Source organism: Mirounga angustirostris, unplaced genomic scaffold (genome assembly GCF_029215605.1).
Source record: "Mirounga angustirostris isolate CCGP_5_RB_7025 unplaced genomic scaffold, mMirAng1.0.hap1 SCAF_13, whole genome shotgun sequence".
Classification (NCBI taxonomy): domain Eukaryota; kingdom Metazoa; phylum Chordata; class Mammalia; order Carnivora; family Phocidae; genus Mirounga; species Mirounga angustirostris.
In genome coordinates this window covers 52,819,885-52,836,086 of record NW_026991721.1, presented here as the reverse complement: position 1 = coordinate 52,836,086, position 16,202 = coordinate 52,819,885, and the positions used below count along the sequence as shown (strand labels likewise).

General features: G+C 38.8%; 1 protein-coding gene across 9 annotated transcripts in view; it reads left to right on the top strand.

The window, feature by feature from the left end:
* Nucleotides 1–16,202, top strand: part of ACER3 (alkaline ceramidase 3) — a 163,800-nt gene that overhangs the window by 109,602 nt on the left and 37,996 nt on the right. For 7 of the 9 annotated variants that reach the window (XM_064576889.1, XM_064576890.1, XM_045894484.3 and 4 more), the window contains 3 exons: nt 3,306–3,358; nt 5,848–5,929; nt 8,836–8,871. In XM_064576889.1, coding sequence (XP_064432959.1) covers nt 3,306–3,358; nt 5,848–5,929; nt 8,836–8,871 — 171 coding nt within the window. Of the gene's footprint in view, nt 1–685; nt 825–3,305; nt 3,359–5,847; nt 5,930–8,835; nt 8,872–16,202 lie in introns of those variants that run through there. The other 2 variants (XM_045894489.3, XM_054512143.2) reach the window with 2 other exon arrangements.

Here is a 16,202-nt window from a genome sequence, read left to right as displayed (position 1 = left end):
CTATCTTTTCAGTGGCAGTCATCTCCTGATCTGTTGGCCTCACCATACCTGAAAAATAATAAAACCTGTATTTTAAACACACTACCACCACCACTATGAACTGAATTGTGTCCCCTCAGAATTCATATGTTGAATCTCTAGTCCCCTGTATGACAATATTTGGAGATGGGGCCTTAAGATGGTCATTAGGTTTAGATGAGGTTATGAGGTGGGGTTTTCATGATGGGATTAGCACCCTTATAAGAAGAGACCAGAGAGCTTGCTCTCTCTCACTCTCCACCATGTGAGAATACAGTGAGAAGGCAGCCATCTGCAAGCCAAGAAGAGAAACTTCACCAAGCACCAAATCTGTGCCATCATCTTGGACTTCCTAGCCTCCAGAACTGTGAGAAATAAATTCTGTTGTTTAAGGTACCGAGTCTGAGGTATTTTGTCGCTGCCCAACCTGATGGAGACCGCCACCTAGATTAAACCTTTTCAGTGGCTTCCCATTGCTTTTAAGATAAAATTAAGAATCCCTTTCAGCCTAAAACATTTGCCTGATTTATTTGCTGCTTATTTCTCCAGTCACATTTCATATCCTTTCTCTTCATCATTAATTAAGCTTCAATCACAATGGACATTTTTCAGTTTTTTATTTTATTTATTTATTTATTTTTAAAGATTTTATTTATTTATTTGACAGAGAGATAGAGAGAGAGCACAAGTAGGCAGAGAGAGATGGAGAAGCAGACTCTCCACTGAGCAGGGAGCCCGACGCGGGGCTCGATCCCAGGGCCCTGGGATCATGACCTGAGCCGAAGGCAGCCGCTCAACCGACTGAGGTACCCAGGCGCCCCCATTTTTCAGTTTTTTAAATTCCCTTCCTGCAAGAGGACCTTTGCACATGATGTTCCCACTGCTTAGGGGTTCTCATCTTCCCCTCAGTCCCTCTTTACCTTACTCATATCCATATTTTCCAGGACTCAGTTTTTGTGTCACTTCTTTAAGGAAAATCGTCATGACTCTTTACATGAGGACACACCTGTTTTGTGGTCATGGTACTCTATACTTTTCCATCATAGCACTTATCATAATTGTAATTAAATATTTATTTGTGCAGTTAACTGTCTAGTGTCTTTCACCCTGGCTAGATTGTCAAGCATCATGAGAGCAAGGGTTATCTTGTCTCCTGCACATAGCATAGTTCCAGGCACATAGTAGGTGTTTAATAAATACTTGTCGAATGAATGAATAAAAGAATGACAACAATTATTTCAACTGCCTTTATAGATTGTATAGCTAGACCTATGGGATAATATGGAGACAGCAGATCTATTTATGTCCTATCCTCCAAATACATTAATAGAAGATCCCCCAAAATGGGCCATTTAAGTACCTCCATACTACATTGTGGAAAGGCCAAATAATGACACAAATATTTTGCTAACACATGAAAACTGAAATAAAGAAGATATAAATGCAAAAGATGTTTAATATAAAGCCAGGAGATTGTGGTTCAAACTTAAATAGAGGAATCTTCTGTATATCATAAACCTTGTGGCAGATTTATCTGCAGTATATTGTGGTACCATGCCAACTTTTTTGAACATGTGAAGGTGATTCAAGTGAAAGGTTTTGGAGGCAACATAATGTAGAGGTATGCTCCAGAGTCAGTTTAAAATCTGGCTCCATTACTTACTAGCTCTGTGATCTTGAACAAATTACTTAAATTGTCTAAACCTCAGAGTTCTCATCTTGGGATGGAGATAATAGGACCTACCTTAGAATTGTTGTTAAACTTAAATGAGATAATAAATGCAAGACATTTAACCATAAGACCCTGCACATATGCTGCTATTTCATTATTCCAGTAATTTATCAGAATATATTACTTTGTGTAAACTCTCTTCCTTCTTCCTAGAATGTATTTCTCTAGCAACCCATTTCATTTGCTGCCACCACCTTCTCTGGCTTCTGTGTCCCCGTTCTTTTGGAATCTTTATATTTAATCACATGTTTTTCATTTCCCTCCCTCACTGGACTATGAGGGCATTGACTGCATCTTGTTTTCATTATATCCTCAGCAACTAACACATTGCCTGGTACATAGTAGATATATTATTAAATAATTAATTAAATGCATATCTAGTGAATAAGTAAATTCTATAGGATTGGCTTAAGGATTAGAAATAACCTATCTGCAACATTTAGCTAGTGTCTAGCTTGTAATTTAATACATATAGCTATTATTATTATTGCTAATAACAATATTTTTCAGAAACATGTTACTTAGATTAACTAAATGACTTTCCCAGCCATTAATATCCCTTCTTATATAAGCAGATATTTTATCCATCTTAAGTGTTCTAGGAAAAGGGAAAATGCAAAAGAATATTGATAGGACCCACAGACCAATAGATGGTAGACATCATTCTTGCCTGGAGGTATGATATCATAGTTTGTGGTACTGAATGATCTGAGTGGTCCAGTGAGTCAGGCGTCCTGCTTAGGTGTGTACATTAGGAAAGATAGATGGACAAGCTTGTTTGTTCAATGACAGTAAACCAACCCCTATAAGCAGAGGGCGGGGAAAGGTGAAAGAAAGAGGCAGGCCACTCCTGGTTGGTAGGTGGCAGTTTTAATAAGCAGAGAGTACCTATATACAAGGCTTATCTTGGGTGGCAGCAATGGGTCCCCCACCTACCCACCAAATCTTTTTTTTTTTTTAAGATTTTATTTATTTATTTATTTATTTGACAGAGAGATAGAGCGAGAGTACAGGTAGGCAGAGGCGCAAGCAGTGGGAGAGGGAGAAGCAGGCTCTCCGCTGAGCAGGGAGCCCAATGCGGGGCTCAATCCCAGGACCCTGGGATCATGACCCGAGCGGAAGGCAGCCGCTTAACCGACTGAGCCACCCAGGAGCCCCTGCCCACCAAATCTTAAAAGTTTGTAAAGAGGCCTTAATTTGGTTTAGTCAAGTATACCGTACAGGTGTTTTCAACACCACATCAATATCTCAAGACTCTGTCCTTGGAACAGCCTCTGGGAACAAGAAAGACAAGCAGAACTCCTCTTCCAAGGATAGCGGGTGAGGAGCCTCCAATCGCCTGGGTCCAGCTCACAGATCAATTGAGGGTCACGTCCTTTCAGTGACCTTCCCCAACACTCAGAGTAATTAGATGTTAAATATATGAAAGAGTTAGTAAAAGATATTAGATAATAAGAGGTGACTGTCATAATCATTCTGATGTTTTATTTTGATCTGTATAATAATTGCACCTCTACAATATTTAAGTCCTCTTATCTTTCTTTGTTTCTTTTAGCTATTGGATGAACTCCCAATGATTTATAGCTGTTGTATATTTGTGTACTGCATGTAAGTACTTATGTTTAAAATTCAGTTTAATATATTTTAAAATTCATTTTCACCTCATAGTAAATTAAGTAATATAGTTAACCCTGTTACATTATACTGGGAAATTGTAATAGTGTAAAAGGTTATAAATTCTGTGATCTCCCTGTGCAGTATAATCTGTCGAAGTTATAATAATGTTGTTTATTAACTTTTATGATCTCAAAACCCTAGGGCCAGTTTAAATACTCGTACTTCAATTGGACTTAACTTGTATAATCTGCCTTTCCTTGAGTTATAAATGTAGATAAAATTTTATATATTTTGCCATAAAAATAATATTTATGTACTTTGTACCTATAATTGTGGTAGGTATTACACAAATCATCTCTAATTCTTTCAGTTGTACAAGATAAATGGGTATTATCCCCATTATATAGATGATGAAGTGAAGCACAGAGAGATTTAGTAACTTGTCTAAGGATATAAGCAGAACTTATGCTTAGGTGACTTGCCTAAGGCCATGTAGCTGGTAAGTGTCAGAGTTGGAAATTGAATTACAAATTTAATAAACTTACCTTCTAAGTATGCGCTTAATTCCCTAGCACTAGTACTTAAAATTTCTCTAAACTCTTTATATGATGGTTATCTCTTTTCAATATGATCATTAATACTAGCTCAAGTATATTTTCTTCTTCTTCTTCCCTTTTTTTTTTTTTTGAGAGAGGGTGGGGAGGCAGAGGGAGAGAGAGAATCCCTAGCAGGCTCCACACTCAGCACAGAGCCTGATGTGGGGCTCGATCTCAAGACCCTGAGATCATGACCAGAGCCAACATCACGAGTCTGATGCATAACTGATTGAGCCACCCAGGAACCCCAAGAATATTTTCTTCTAAAGATATCTAAAAATCAGAATCATTTGAGAAAATATATTACTTAAAAGAGCTCATCTGGGGGCACCTGGGTGGCTCAGTCGGTTAAGCATCTGCCTTTGGGATCCAGCCACGCGTTGGGCTCCCTGCCCCTCAGGGAGTCTGCCTCTCTCTCTCCCTCTCTCCCTCTGGCCCTCCCCCTGCTCTTGCTCTTTCTCTCTCTTTCAAATAAATAAATAAAATCTTTTTTTTTTAAAGATTTTATTTATTTATTTAACAGAGAGATAGCGAGAGCAGGAACACAAGCAGGGGGAGTGGGAGAGGGAGAAGCAGACTCCCTGCCAAGCAGGGAGCCCGATGCGGGACTTGATCCCAGGACCCTGGGATCATGACCTGAGCCGAAGGCAGACGCTTAACGACTGAGCCACCCAGGCGCCCTAAATAAATAAAATCTTTAAAAAAAAATAAAAGAGCTCATCTGAAACTTTTTCTGTAAAGGGACAGGTAGTAATTATTTTAGGTTTCATGGGCCTATGGTCTCTGTTGCAGCTCTTCAACTGCTACGGTAGCATTGAAGCAGCCATAGATAATATGTAAACAAATGAGTGTGACTGTTCTGGTAAAATTTTATTTACAAAAACAAGCTTGGGTCTTTGGGCAGTAGTTTGCTGCCCCTGATCTAGAAAAATACTTTCAGGTGAGCTTTTTTAAATGAGTCATCAAGTAAAAGAGATCTTAGAAATCATCTGGGCCAACCACCTTTCTGTAGAGATAAGGAAATAGGAGTTGGGTCCAGTTCCCACAGCCAATTAATGAGTAAACTGAGAACTCTTCTGCTGCTTCTACTAAAACATAGGTTCAGAGGTTGGATACCTAACCAATGGTCAAATATTTATTCATATTTCCTTATTTACTGAGTATTTGCTAGCCTAGTGATTAGATACATGAGAAAAAGATTTTATCCCTGCACACAGGAGTTCACAGTCTGGTTGAGGAGACCCATAAAGAGACAATTATAATAAAGTGATATTTTCTGTAATAGTGTGCCTTAGTCAGGGATGGTTCATTGCAAGATTTAGAAACCTACTCAAGCCAGCTTGAGTTAAGAGGAATTTATTTAAGGACATGAGGAAATTATATGAAACCCAGTAGCAGAAAGTACAGCCTTACTGCAACTCAAGGGCAGCTTCTCTCTCCCACCCTTTTTTTCTCCATTCCTTCTTCTCTGCATGGTCTCGCCTTTGATTTTGCTTTATTTTTCCCTCTATGCAGATCACTTCTGCTCATTCATCTTCTCGTCCATTCAATTTAGCTGCCTAAATGTCAGCATCAGACTTTCAATCCATAAGGCTTTATACTTTGACTCTCCACATTTAATTGATTCAGTCTCTGATTCCCAAACTCCTAAGTTTTCAGGAGAGAGGTTCTCATTGACCCAGTTTAAGCCAGGTGCCTTCTCCTGATTTCCCCAGCCTCTTGGAGGCTCTAGGTGGTGCAAGTTCCCTGAGATAAGAGTTTGGGTGGGAGGAAATGATGGGCATCACTAGACCCAAAGGTGTATCTACAAGTGGTAAGAGAGCATTCTATTTGTTTTACTAGTTATATATTCTAAAATAAGTTTCTTTCTTTCTTTTTTAAAAGGTTTGAATGTTTCAAGATGAAGAACTCTGTAAACTACCATCTGCTTTTTATTTTAGTTCTATTCAGTTTAATAGTAACCACAGTAAGTCATATCTTGTTTCTAACAGATTAAGCATGTGATGTAGATTTGAGAATTGTCAGGGTATAGATAGTACTAGAAATGTGGGAATAGATGAACTGGCACAGAGATAGCATGAACCATTAAGATGACCAAAGATGCAACCCTATGGAACACTTTTTTTTTTTTTTTAAGATTTTATTTATTTATTTGACAGAGAGGTAGATAGTGAGAGCAGGAGTACAAGCAGGGGAGTGGGAGAGGGAGAAGCAGGCTTCCCGCCGAGCAGGGAGCCCGATGTGGGGCTCGATCCCAGGACCCTGGGATCATGACCTGAACCAAAGGCAGACGCTTAACGACTGAGCCACCCAGGCGCCCCCACTTCTTTTTTTTTTTTTTTAACAGAGTTGAAAAAGAGTATATTGTTTGATATTCACAGTCTATCAGTTTGCAAACTTTCATAATGCCTAAAAATTTCAATAAGAGTCATCACTTTAAAAAAAAAAACTATATACATTCAAGGTATAAAACATGATGCTTTGATACATAGTGAAATGATTAGGCAAGCTGATTAACATATCTTCTCGTGTGTGTGTGTGTGTGTGTGTGTGAGAGAGAGAGAGAGAGAGAGAGAGAGAGAGATGAGACCACATGAAATCTATTCTCTTAGTAAATTGCCAGTATTCAACCCAGTATTAACTATAATTACCATGCTGTACATGGGAACACTGACATTTGAGGGTCAGGTAGAAGAAATGGAGCTAGCAAAGGAGACCTAGAATAAGTAATCAGAGCTATAGGAAAACAAGAGAGCCCAATATAACAGAGTACAAAGAGATTTCTAGAAGGAATAACAGTATTAGTTGCCTCTGAGAGGATGAGTAAAATGAAGATTGAAGTTTGACCTATAAAAATTTCAATTAAAAGACCCAAGTGACCAGGGCGCCTGGGTGGCTCAGTTGGTTAAACGGCTGCTTTCGGCTTGGGTCATGATCCCAGAGTCCTGGGATCGAACCCCACATTGGGCTCCCTGCTCAGCGGGGAGTCTGCTTCTCCTCACTCTCCTTCTGTGCTCTCTGTCTCAAATAAATAAATCTTAAAAAAAAAGAGAGAGACTAAAGTCCAGAGAGTTTTAGTGACTTGCCTGGCCAGCCAAGTTTATATGGAGAATTGGTGGCAGAGTCAAAACTGGACCCCTTTGTAAGTTCAGAACTGATGTGGTCAGAATTACAGGCTTGGGAGTCAGTCAGATCTGAGTTTGGACCAACACTGTTACTTAATAACTGGGAACCTTGGGCAAGTTACTTAATCTCCCTGCGTTAATTTCCTCATCTGTAAAATGAAGATAATAACAGCATACATTTCATATTAGTTGTAAAAATTAATACCTGGCACACAGTAAGGACTCCATAATTCTTTTGCCTTAAAAAAATATCTTTAAGAGGCATGTCCTTTTGCATTTCTTTTATTAATAGCAGTGGTAATATGAAACTATGCAAAGGGAAATTAGTATTTTGAAACAACACATTTCAGAGATGAAAAGCATTCTTCCTTACTGAGTTTAGAGTTACAGATATATAGTGTCTCATATACATCTTACTATTAAAGCTCTATGGATGCTTAAAGGAAATAATCTGCTCTTACTGTGTGATGGTAGGAACTTCCTCCCAAAATAAGAAATTCTGTAGCTGAATTGAAAAATTACATAAAATTTTTGTGAGGTCAGCTCTACATTAAATGAGGATATAGAGATATCTAAGCACAGCATTTGCTGTCAAAGAGATGACTGCCTTGCAGGGGAGAGAAACAAACCAATAAATTACATGATGTTTATACATGGTCAGTGAGGGCACAAAGGAAGGTGAATGGCTGCTCCTGCTGAATGGAGAAGGGACCAGGAAAGGCTTCAAGAAAGAGGGATAGTTTGAGCGGGATCTTAGAAGATGAATGTTTGCCAGCAGGGGAAGATTTCTGAACAAAGTAAAGAGCAGCATGTTTAAAGATGTGGAAGCACTGTACTTTCTGGAGCCTAGGATAAAAAAGGGACAAGAGGAGAGCAGTGAGGCCAGGCAGAAAGTCAGGAGTGAAATCATGGAAAGCTTTGAAATTTGGACTTTGTCTTGTAAGTGATGGGAGCCATTTCAGGATTATGATTTGAATTTTGATACCTCTCTACCATGTCATTTTAAAGGCATACTCCTACAGGGCAGTAAATGCATGCTAAAGCCTAAATAGGCATTGAACTTAATCACCCAAATGATATTGGAGCCTAAAACTAGGATATGTGTAATTGGGAATACACTTAGGTGATGAGTTATGCATCTAGGTGAGTGTGTTAGAGGTTTTGGAAGTAAAAGAAAGCACAAGAAATTTGTTTTAAATGTTTTCAGTTACTGAGCATGCATTATGTGCTAAATACTTTCATGTATTTTAGCTTATTATTCCTCACCACTGTTACTCCCATTATCCAGATAAGGAAAAAATGAGTCTTTTGGTTAAGTGATTTGCTCAAGGTCTATAGCAAGTAAGTGGCAGACTCTGAAATTTATCACCTGTCAGTCCAGTGTTCTTTGTGTTGTAGAAAAAATGTGTTATAGACATTGTCAACAGAACCTCTTCACCCCTCCTAACTGTGTACCTTTGCCGTTCCTTGATGCTGATGTAGAAGCTAAGAGGCCAGAGTAATCTACAATAGCTTTGAAACATTTAGTTTACCATGGTAAAGCTAGCACTGGGGGAGACCCACCTGTAGGTACTAGCCCTTCTGTGGCACGCCACCTAATCTGATTGGTTTTACATGGCTAGAGTCAGATCTAAGTAGCAGGACTATGGAAGCAAGAGGGGTTGGGATTTGCAGAATGGTTGGAATAAGTTTTCTTCCCCTTCAATAATGCACTTCATTCACATGTGTTTCTTTTAATATTTTGTAGGTTTACCTTAAGGTAAAGGAGCCTATATTCCATCAGGTAATTTTAAAAAATTATTACACACTTGATTGTTTAACAGTACTTGCCTGCATTGTGTTTCCCTTTCTGGTAAATTATATGTGATACAGTTTCTGAAAATAAAATGGTAGATGTCCTATGAAAGTGTTTAAAACAGAGTTTGCAAACTCAAGTGCCTAAAGGATGCCAATGCCCAGGCCCGGCTGGCTTTGGTAGTCAGTAATGCAGGTGTAGCATTGCTCTTATAAGAAAAAAAGAGAAAGCATGCATGCACATACACATACAAGGTCCTTTTTATGACATTATTTTCTAGAAAAGATAGACTGAAAATTCCTTGAATATTTCCCCTCCTAATATTTTATGAGTTTTTTAATGTGGGAGGTTATTTACATTGAGGAAAGCAGACATAGGAAACTTTGCTGTAGGAAATAATGATTTAAGTGTATCCCATAATGAAACCAGAGGAAAATAAAGTAGCAGATCCTAAATAAAGAGAGCCATTGTTAATTGAGTGCTATCATGTGCCTGGTGCTATGACCATTACTGCATAGACTCTAATCTCCCCAGCAGTCCTACAAATTAGGGATTACTGTTCACATTTTAAAGGAAATGAGCTCAGAGACAGTGAGAATTTGCCCAGCAGTTACACAGTTATTAAGGGGCAGAGCTAGGGTTGTAACCTAGATTTGTTTGACTCCTATCCCAATTCTTTTAACAAACTAGAAAACAAACAATAAATAAATAAGGACACATTTCAGGAGTATCAGAAGCCTTGTAGTTTTAGAATATTTTGTGCTTTTATAAAAAGTAAGTGTTCCTGTATCTTTTTAAACTTAAGCTAGATAATAATCATCTAACTGAAACCTGTTTCTTAAATTCCAAAACTACATTATTGTGCCTTGCTTTTCTATAGGCGAGCCTAAAGTCAATATTACAAGAGAGGACATCCTCACTTTCCTGTTTATTTTAGCTTGAAGTATGTCATTATGGAATTACCTCTTTATTTAGAAAGATTTATTGAGGTGCGCCTGGGTGGCTCAGTTGTTAAGCATCTGCCATTGGCTCAGGTCATGACCCCCAGGGTCCAGGGGTCAAGCCCCCCCCCCTCCCTGCTCAGCAGGGAGCCTGCTTCTCCCTCTGCCTGCTGCTCTCCCTACTTATGCACTCTCTCTCTCTGTCAAATAAATAAATAAAATCTTTAAAAAAAAAAAGATTTATTGACACACTGTAGAGGATGAAGTTTATATGAAGAATACTTCACTTTTATAAATTTCTTATTTGTCTTTATAAGGAAGAAAAATCATAAGCACAAAAAAACAAAATTCGGAAATTTGGGGTTAATTTTTGTAAGTTTATGATCAATTTTCCATTTTGTGTTTTAGACCTATTTTACAGTGTGTTTATGTAATGAAAGTAACAAACTATTCATCTAACTTCCCATGCTGCAACTCTCATGTGTTTTTTCAGTAATACATATTTTCTTTTCTGTAGATAGTGGTAAATGTTTGCTAATAGGAAGGGAGGGAGGGAGGATGAAAGCTTACAGCTATGGGTTATATACTAGGCCTCTCAGGAGGGAAGTGAAGAAGTAGAGGAATGGTAGGGGGAAGTGGGTAAGTAGTCTGAAGGTAGAAGACATTCATTCATTCAACAGATGTCCACTGTGTACATTCTCAGTACCAAATTCTGAGCTTGAAGTTGGAAATAGGCAGTGGAGCAAAAATTTCAATATCTAAAATCAGACAGACCTGGATTCAAATCGAGTCTCTACTTACTAACTGTATGCCCTGGACAAGTACTCAACTTCTTTGAGCTTTGGTTTCCTCATTATTCCACAACCACTTTTTAAAGCCTTCAGTATGCCAGGTGCTGGACTAGGCATAAGAGAAGTACTAGTGAATAAAATAATGGGGTCTCTGCTTTTGAGGGCTCATTATACTGTATCTCTAAAATTGGTATAATAATCTCCTAAGGTTGTCTGAAGATTAAATGAGGTGATGCTGGGGTGCCTGGCTGGCTCAGTCAATAGAGCATGTGACTCTTCATCCCAGGGTTGTAAGTTCGAGCCCTATGTTGGGTGTAGAGATGACTTAAAAATAAAATCTTTTTAAAAATAAGATAAATTTAAAAATAAATGAGATAATGCATATAAAGCCCCTACCACATGGTAAGCAGTCAGTAAATGTTAACTAATATTAATAAACCAAGGCAAGTAAGACATGGTTACTGGTCTCAAGGAGCTCACTGGATAGATAGACTTGTAAAAAAAAGTATTTATAGTATAGTATGTAAAAGCAGTGCTAATGTAGACAAGGGTGCAGTCTGTCTGCTTAGATGACTCAGGATAGGATTACAAAATATAACTATTGCATATAGCTAAATTATTACTTCCTCTAATACTGAAAAACAAAATAGGGAAGATGGCCTACTATTGTAATACAGTAGTATTTCTCGCTATTTGTAATGTTTTATTTGAAGAGGTCTTTGCCCCAAAGTCCAATCTGGAATATTCTTTGCTGTCCTGTTAAGTAATTAGAATTGATTTTCTTCTTTTTAAAAAAGTAAGCTCCACACCCAACGTGGGGCTTGAACTCACAACCCTGAGATCAAGAGCTGCATGCTCTACTGACTCATCCAAGCCAGGTGAGCCAGGTGCCCCAGAATCGATATTTTTTATTTATACTTAATGGCTTAAAAAAATCTATTCCTAATTAGTTTCTGAGTATCATTCTTAAGAAAAGAGAACTGCTTTTTCTGAGAATCTTCTTTTTGTCTAAGTTTATGGAATATCGCTCTCATTCTTTTATATCACTGTTGATCTTATATGCAGAAATTTGGAAAAATTGTTTTGAAATTTGTAATTAGAAAAATTGTTTTGGAATTTGTGGCTAAATTTACAGTAAGTTTCAAGATCTTAGAAATAATGGAAAAGGAGGGAAGAGCAATGTTATCTAATATAAAGGATCTCTGGCTTGAGAGTTTGGAATTTTGATTTCTTACCACTTTGATTTCTTAAAGTTTGGAATCTCAATTTCTTGCCACTTTGTTATCCATGGACATGCTGTGCCTGTTCTTCAGTTTCCTCATTATAAAATGTTTAAAACAAGGAGAGGTTTTCTTTCAACAAGGATAATATAAAAATACTACATAAGGTAAAGCACAAGGCAATAAATACGGTAATAGTGTGACAATAAAGTACATATGAAGGTGTAAGATTATGGGGTTAAGTTTCTGCCTATGATAATCACAGAAAGCTTCTGAAAGGAGATATTTGAGTAGGGACTAGACAGATAAGTGGTGGTGGAAGGAAAGAGTTAATAAACACTTTAAAAGTATCTGTCACACGTGGATGGAACTGGAGGGTATTATGTTGAGCGAAATAAGTCAAACAGAGAAAGACATGTATCATACGACCTCACTGATATGAGGAATTCTTAATTGCAGGAAACAAACTGAGGGTTGCTGGAGTGGGGGGTGAGGTGGGAGGGAGGGGGTGACTGGGTAATAGACACTGGGAAGGGTATGTGCTCTGGTAAGCGCTGTGAATTGTGCAAGACTGTTGAATCTCAGATCTGTACCTCTGAAACAAATAATGCAATATATGTTAAGAAAAAAGAAGAAGAAGGTAGCAGGAGGGGAAGAATGAAGGGGGGAAATCGGAGGGGTAGACGAACCATGAGAGACGATGGACTCTGAAAAACAAACTGAGGGTTCTAGAGGGGAGGGGGGTGGGAGGATGGGTTAGCCTGGTGGTGGGTATTGAGGAGGGCACATTCTGCATGGAGCACTGGGTGTTATGCACAAACAATGAATCATGGAACACTACATCTAAAACTAATGATGTAATGTATGGGGATTAACAGAAGAATAAAAAAATTTAAAAAAAAAAAGTATCTGTCACAGCCAGGATGATTGTCTTGTTAACTAGATTAGCTTCCCTGAAGGAGAAAATACTGATTAACAGTTTTACTTTACTGTATTAAATCCAAGGTGATCCACACATCTCCAAAAGAGAGCCAAATGCTGTTTATTTAATTTGATGGCCTTGCAAAGGGTAATACTAGAATCATATGCCAGCCACATTCAGTAGAAATACTAATATATTTTAAGTAAGAAAGCAACAACAAAAAAGGTATACATGAAAATAGGTTAAAAGAACTTTTAAGAAGTTAGTGAACCTTCTTTAAGTCAATTGATTAATCAATAATTGAATATCTCACATGAGATTTAAAATCTTCCTGCCAAAGTAGATGTCTCCTAGAGATTATTTCCAGACAGGACACATCAGTATTTTACTACTCACCCTTCTAACTTAACCCTCAAGGTTTGTAAGAAAGAATGTATTATATAAACAGATTGAAAAACAGGAACTTAAGCAGATTTATTTAAATTTTATTCTGTTATTTTTTTTAAGGACTTTATTTATTTGACAGAGAGAGCACAAGCAGAGGGAGCGGCAGGGAGAGGGAGAAGCAGGCTCCCCGCCAAGCAGGGAGCCCAATGCAGGGCTCGATCCCAGGGCCCTGGGACCATGACCTGAGCCGAAGGCAGACGCTTAACCAACTGAGCCACCCAGGCTCCCCCTGTTATGTTTTATTTGTGCCATTTTATCACAAATTAGGGATATAAGGAACTTACTATGTATGCACACTTGGAAAAGAAGCTGACATTTTTTAGTATCTGCTGCGTGCTGAGTATTATATATTCTCTCATATAGTTTTTTTAAAGATTTATTTATTTGACAGAGAGAGATAGCAAGCGAGAGAGCACAAGCAGGGGAGGAGCAGGCAGAGGGCAAAGGAGAAGCAGGCTTCCCGCTGAGCAGGGAGCCTGATGCGGGGTTCCATCTCAGGATCCTGAGATCATGATCTGAGCTGAAGGCAGAGGCTTAACTGACTGAGCCACCAAGGCACCCCTCTTTCATATGGTTTATATAGATTGACTTACCTATTATCTTACTAAATATCAATAAACCTGTGTAGAAATTACCATCTTCATTTTATTTTGTTTTATTTTTTTTGAAGATTTTATTTATTTACTTGACAGAGAGAGACCAGAGAGAGAGAGGGAACACAAGCGGGGGGAGTGGGAGAGGGAGAAGCAGGCTTCTAGCAGAGTAGGGAGCCCGAAACGGGGTCGATCCCAGGACCCTGGGATCATGACCCGAGCCGAAGGCAGACACCTAACAACTGAGCTACCCAGGTGCCCCACCATCTTCATTTTATAGGTGAGATAACTGAGAGTCAGAAACATTAAATAATTTGTCCAGTGTTTCTCACCTAGTCACTAGCAGTGCTGAAAATTGAACCCAGGTCTTTTTTATTCCAAAGCCCATATTCCTTCTTTTTTTTTTTAAGATTTATTTTATTTTATTTATTTGACAGAGAGACAGCGAGAGAAGGAACACAAGCAGGGGGAGTGGGAGAGGGAGAAGCAGGCTTCCTGCGGAGCAGGGAGCCTGATGCGGGGCTCAATCCCAGGACCCTGGGATCATGACCTGAGCCGAAGGCAGATGCTTAACGACTGAGCCACCCAGGCGCCCCAGCCCATATTCCTTCTTTGATATGATGATGCCCCTGTAGCAGATTACTTTGGAATTTAATTTATTATCAGAATGAAAATATTTTTAGGTGAAAATTACAAGGAGCAAAAAAAGTATGTATTCTATTATCTTTTATTTTAAAAATGACTAATACTAGAAAATGCACAGAAAAAAGTTGTGAAGGTCATGTGGCTACCTCCAGCTGCAAGAGAGACTGAGAAATCAAGCTTTTATAGCTGGGCATATTGTTGGCTAAATAAAATCAGTCTCCTATTAAAACAAAAAATAAATAAAAGGAGAGATTGGATACTGAGTGGGTCACTAGCAGGGTCTGCCACAGATCCTAGGAGAGAATCAGAATGTGTGGGGTGGAGGTACTTGTGGAAAGAAGAAAATTAATTTGGAAAAGCCTCAGTGCACTGCCAGAGAATATAGGTTCAAACTTACCCATTATTTGATGTGTTTAACAGACTCCTTGAACAATCCATTCCCCTTGACTTCTGTATGGTGATGATTCCTAAATCTCGTTTCTTCAGCTTAGATTTTTTCTTCTAAGATTTAGACCCTGATATCTCACATCTGTTCTCAGAGATATCTACATGGATATCTCACTAACACCTCAAACTCTGAACATATCTAGAAATGAAATCACCATTTTTCTCTCCAGTATTTCTTCTCTTGCTGTATTCCCTAACCCAAGGAACAATTTCACCATATATCTAACTGCTAACGTCATAAACCAGGCCATTGTTGACTTTCCCAACTCTTCCCAACTGCCATATCAAATTTTTTTTTTTTAAAGATTTTATTTCTTTATTCATGAGAGACAGAGAGAGAGAGAGGCAGAGGGAGAAGCAGGCTCCCAAGGAGCAGAGAGCCCGATGCGGGACTCGATCCCAGGACCCTGGGATCATGACCTGAGCCGAAGGCAGACGCTTAACCATCTGAGCCACCCAGGCGCCCGCCATATCAAATTATTATCAGTCCAAGCCCTAAATAGCTCTCTAATCTGTTTCTCTCTATTCCCACTGATATTACCCTGGTTCAGGCCCCATTACCTAGGTTACCTGTCATTGGTTGGTTTTCCATTGGTCTTGACTCCCTCTAATTCATTCTCCATCCAGTAAGAAAGGGACACGAGTGATCATGTTGCACTATCATTGAAACTTCCATTGACTTCCCTTTTTTATAAGGTAAAGTTCAACTCAACATGACTTGAAAAGCCAGACTTGACCTCTGGTTTTACCTTTCTGACTTCGTTTTTCTCACTCTTCCCTCCAGCAATATATTCTAGACATACTTTCTTTTTTCCTATAAGCAATGCCAGTTACTTTCTTTCAGCTCCAATCGCTCTCTCTCTCTCTTTTTTTTTTTTTTTTGAGAGAGAGAAAGCACGTGCACAGGGGGTGGGGAGGGGCAGAGGGAGAGGGAGAGAGAGAATCTCAAGCAGGCTCCCCACCCAGAGCACACCTTGACACAAGGGCTTGATCTCAAGACACAAGATCATGACCTGAGCCGAAATCAAGAGTCCAACACTTAATTGACTGAACCACCCAGGCGCCCCTTTTCTAGCTTCTCTTAATAATATTTCAGTGATTATTAATGATGTTTCTAGTAATGCTTCAATTATAAAATTAAAAATCATATCCTCCATAAAAGTCTTTCCGATCTGCATAAGTCTAGGTGGCTTTCGTATATGCTTACAAAGTACTCTGTACAGTCCCTGTCACAGAGTTTAAATACTACATTTTTAATTGCCTGATTACTTACCTCTTTCCACACTAGGTTGTAATTGCTGTGAGGGCAGGGA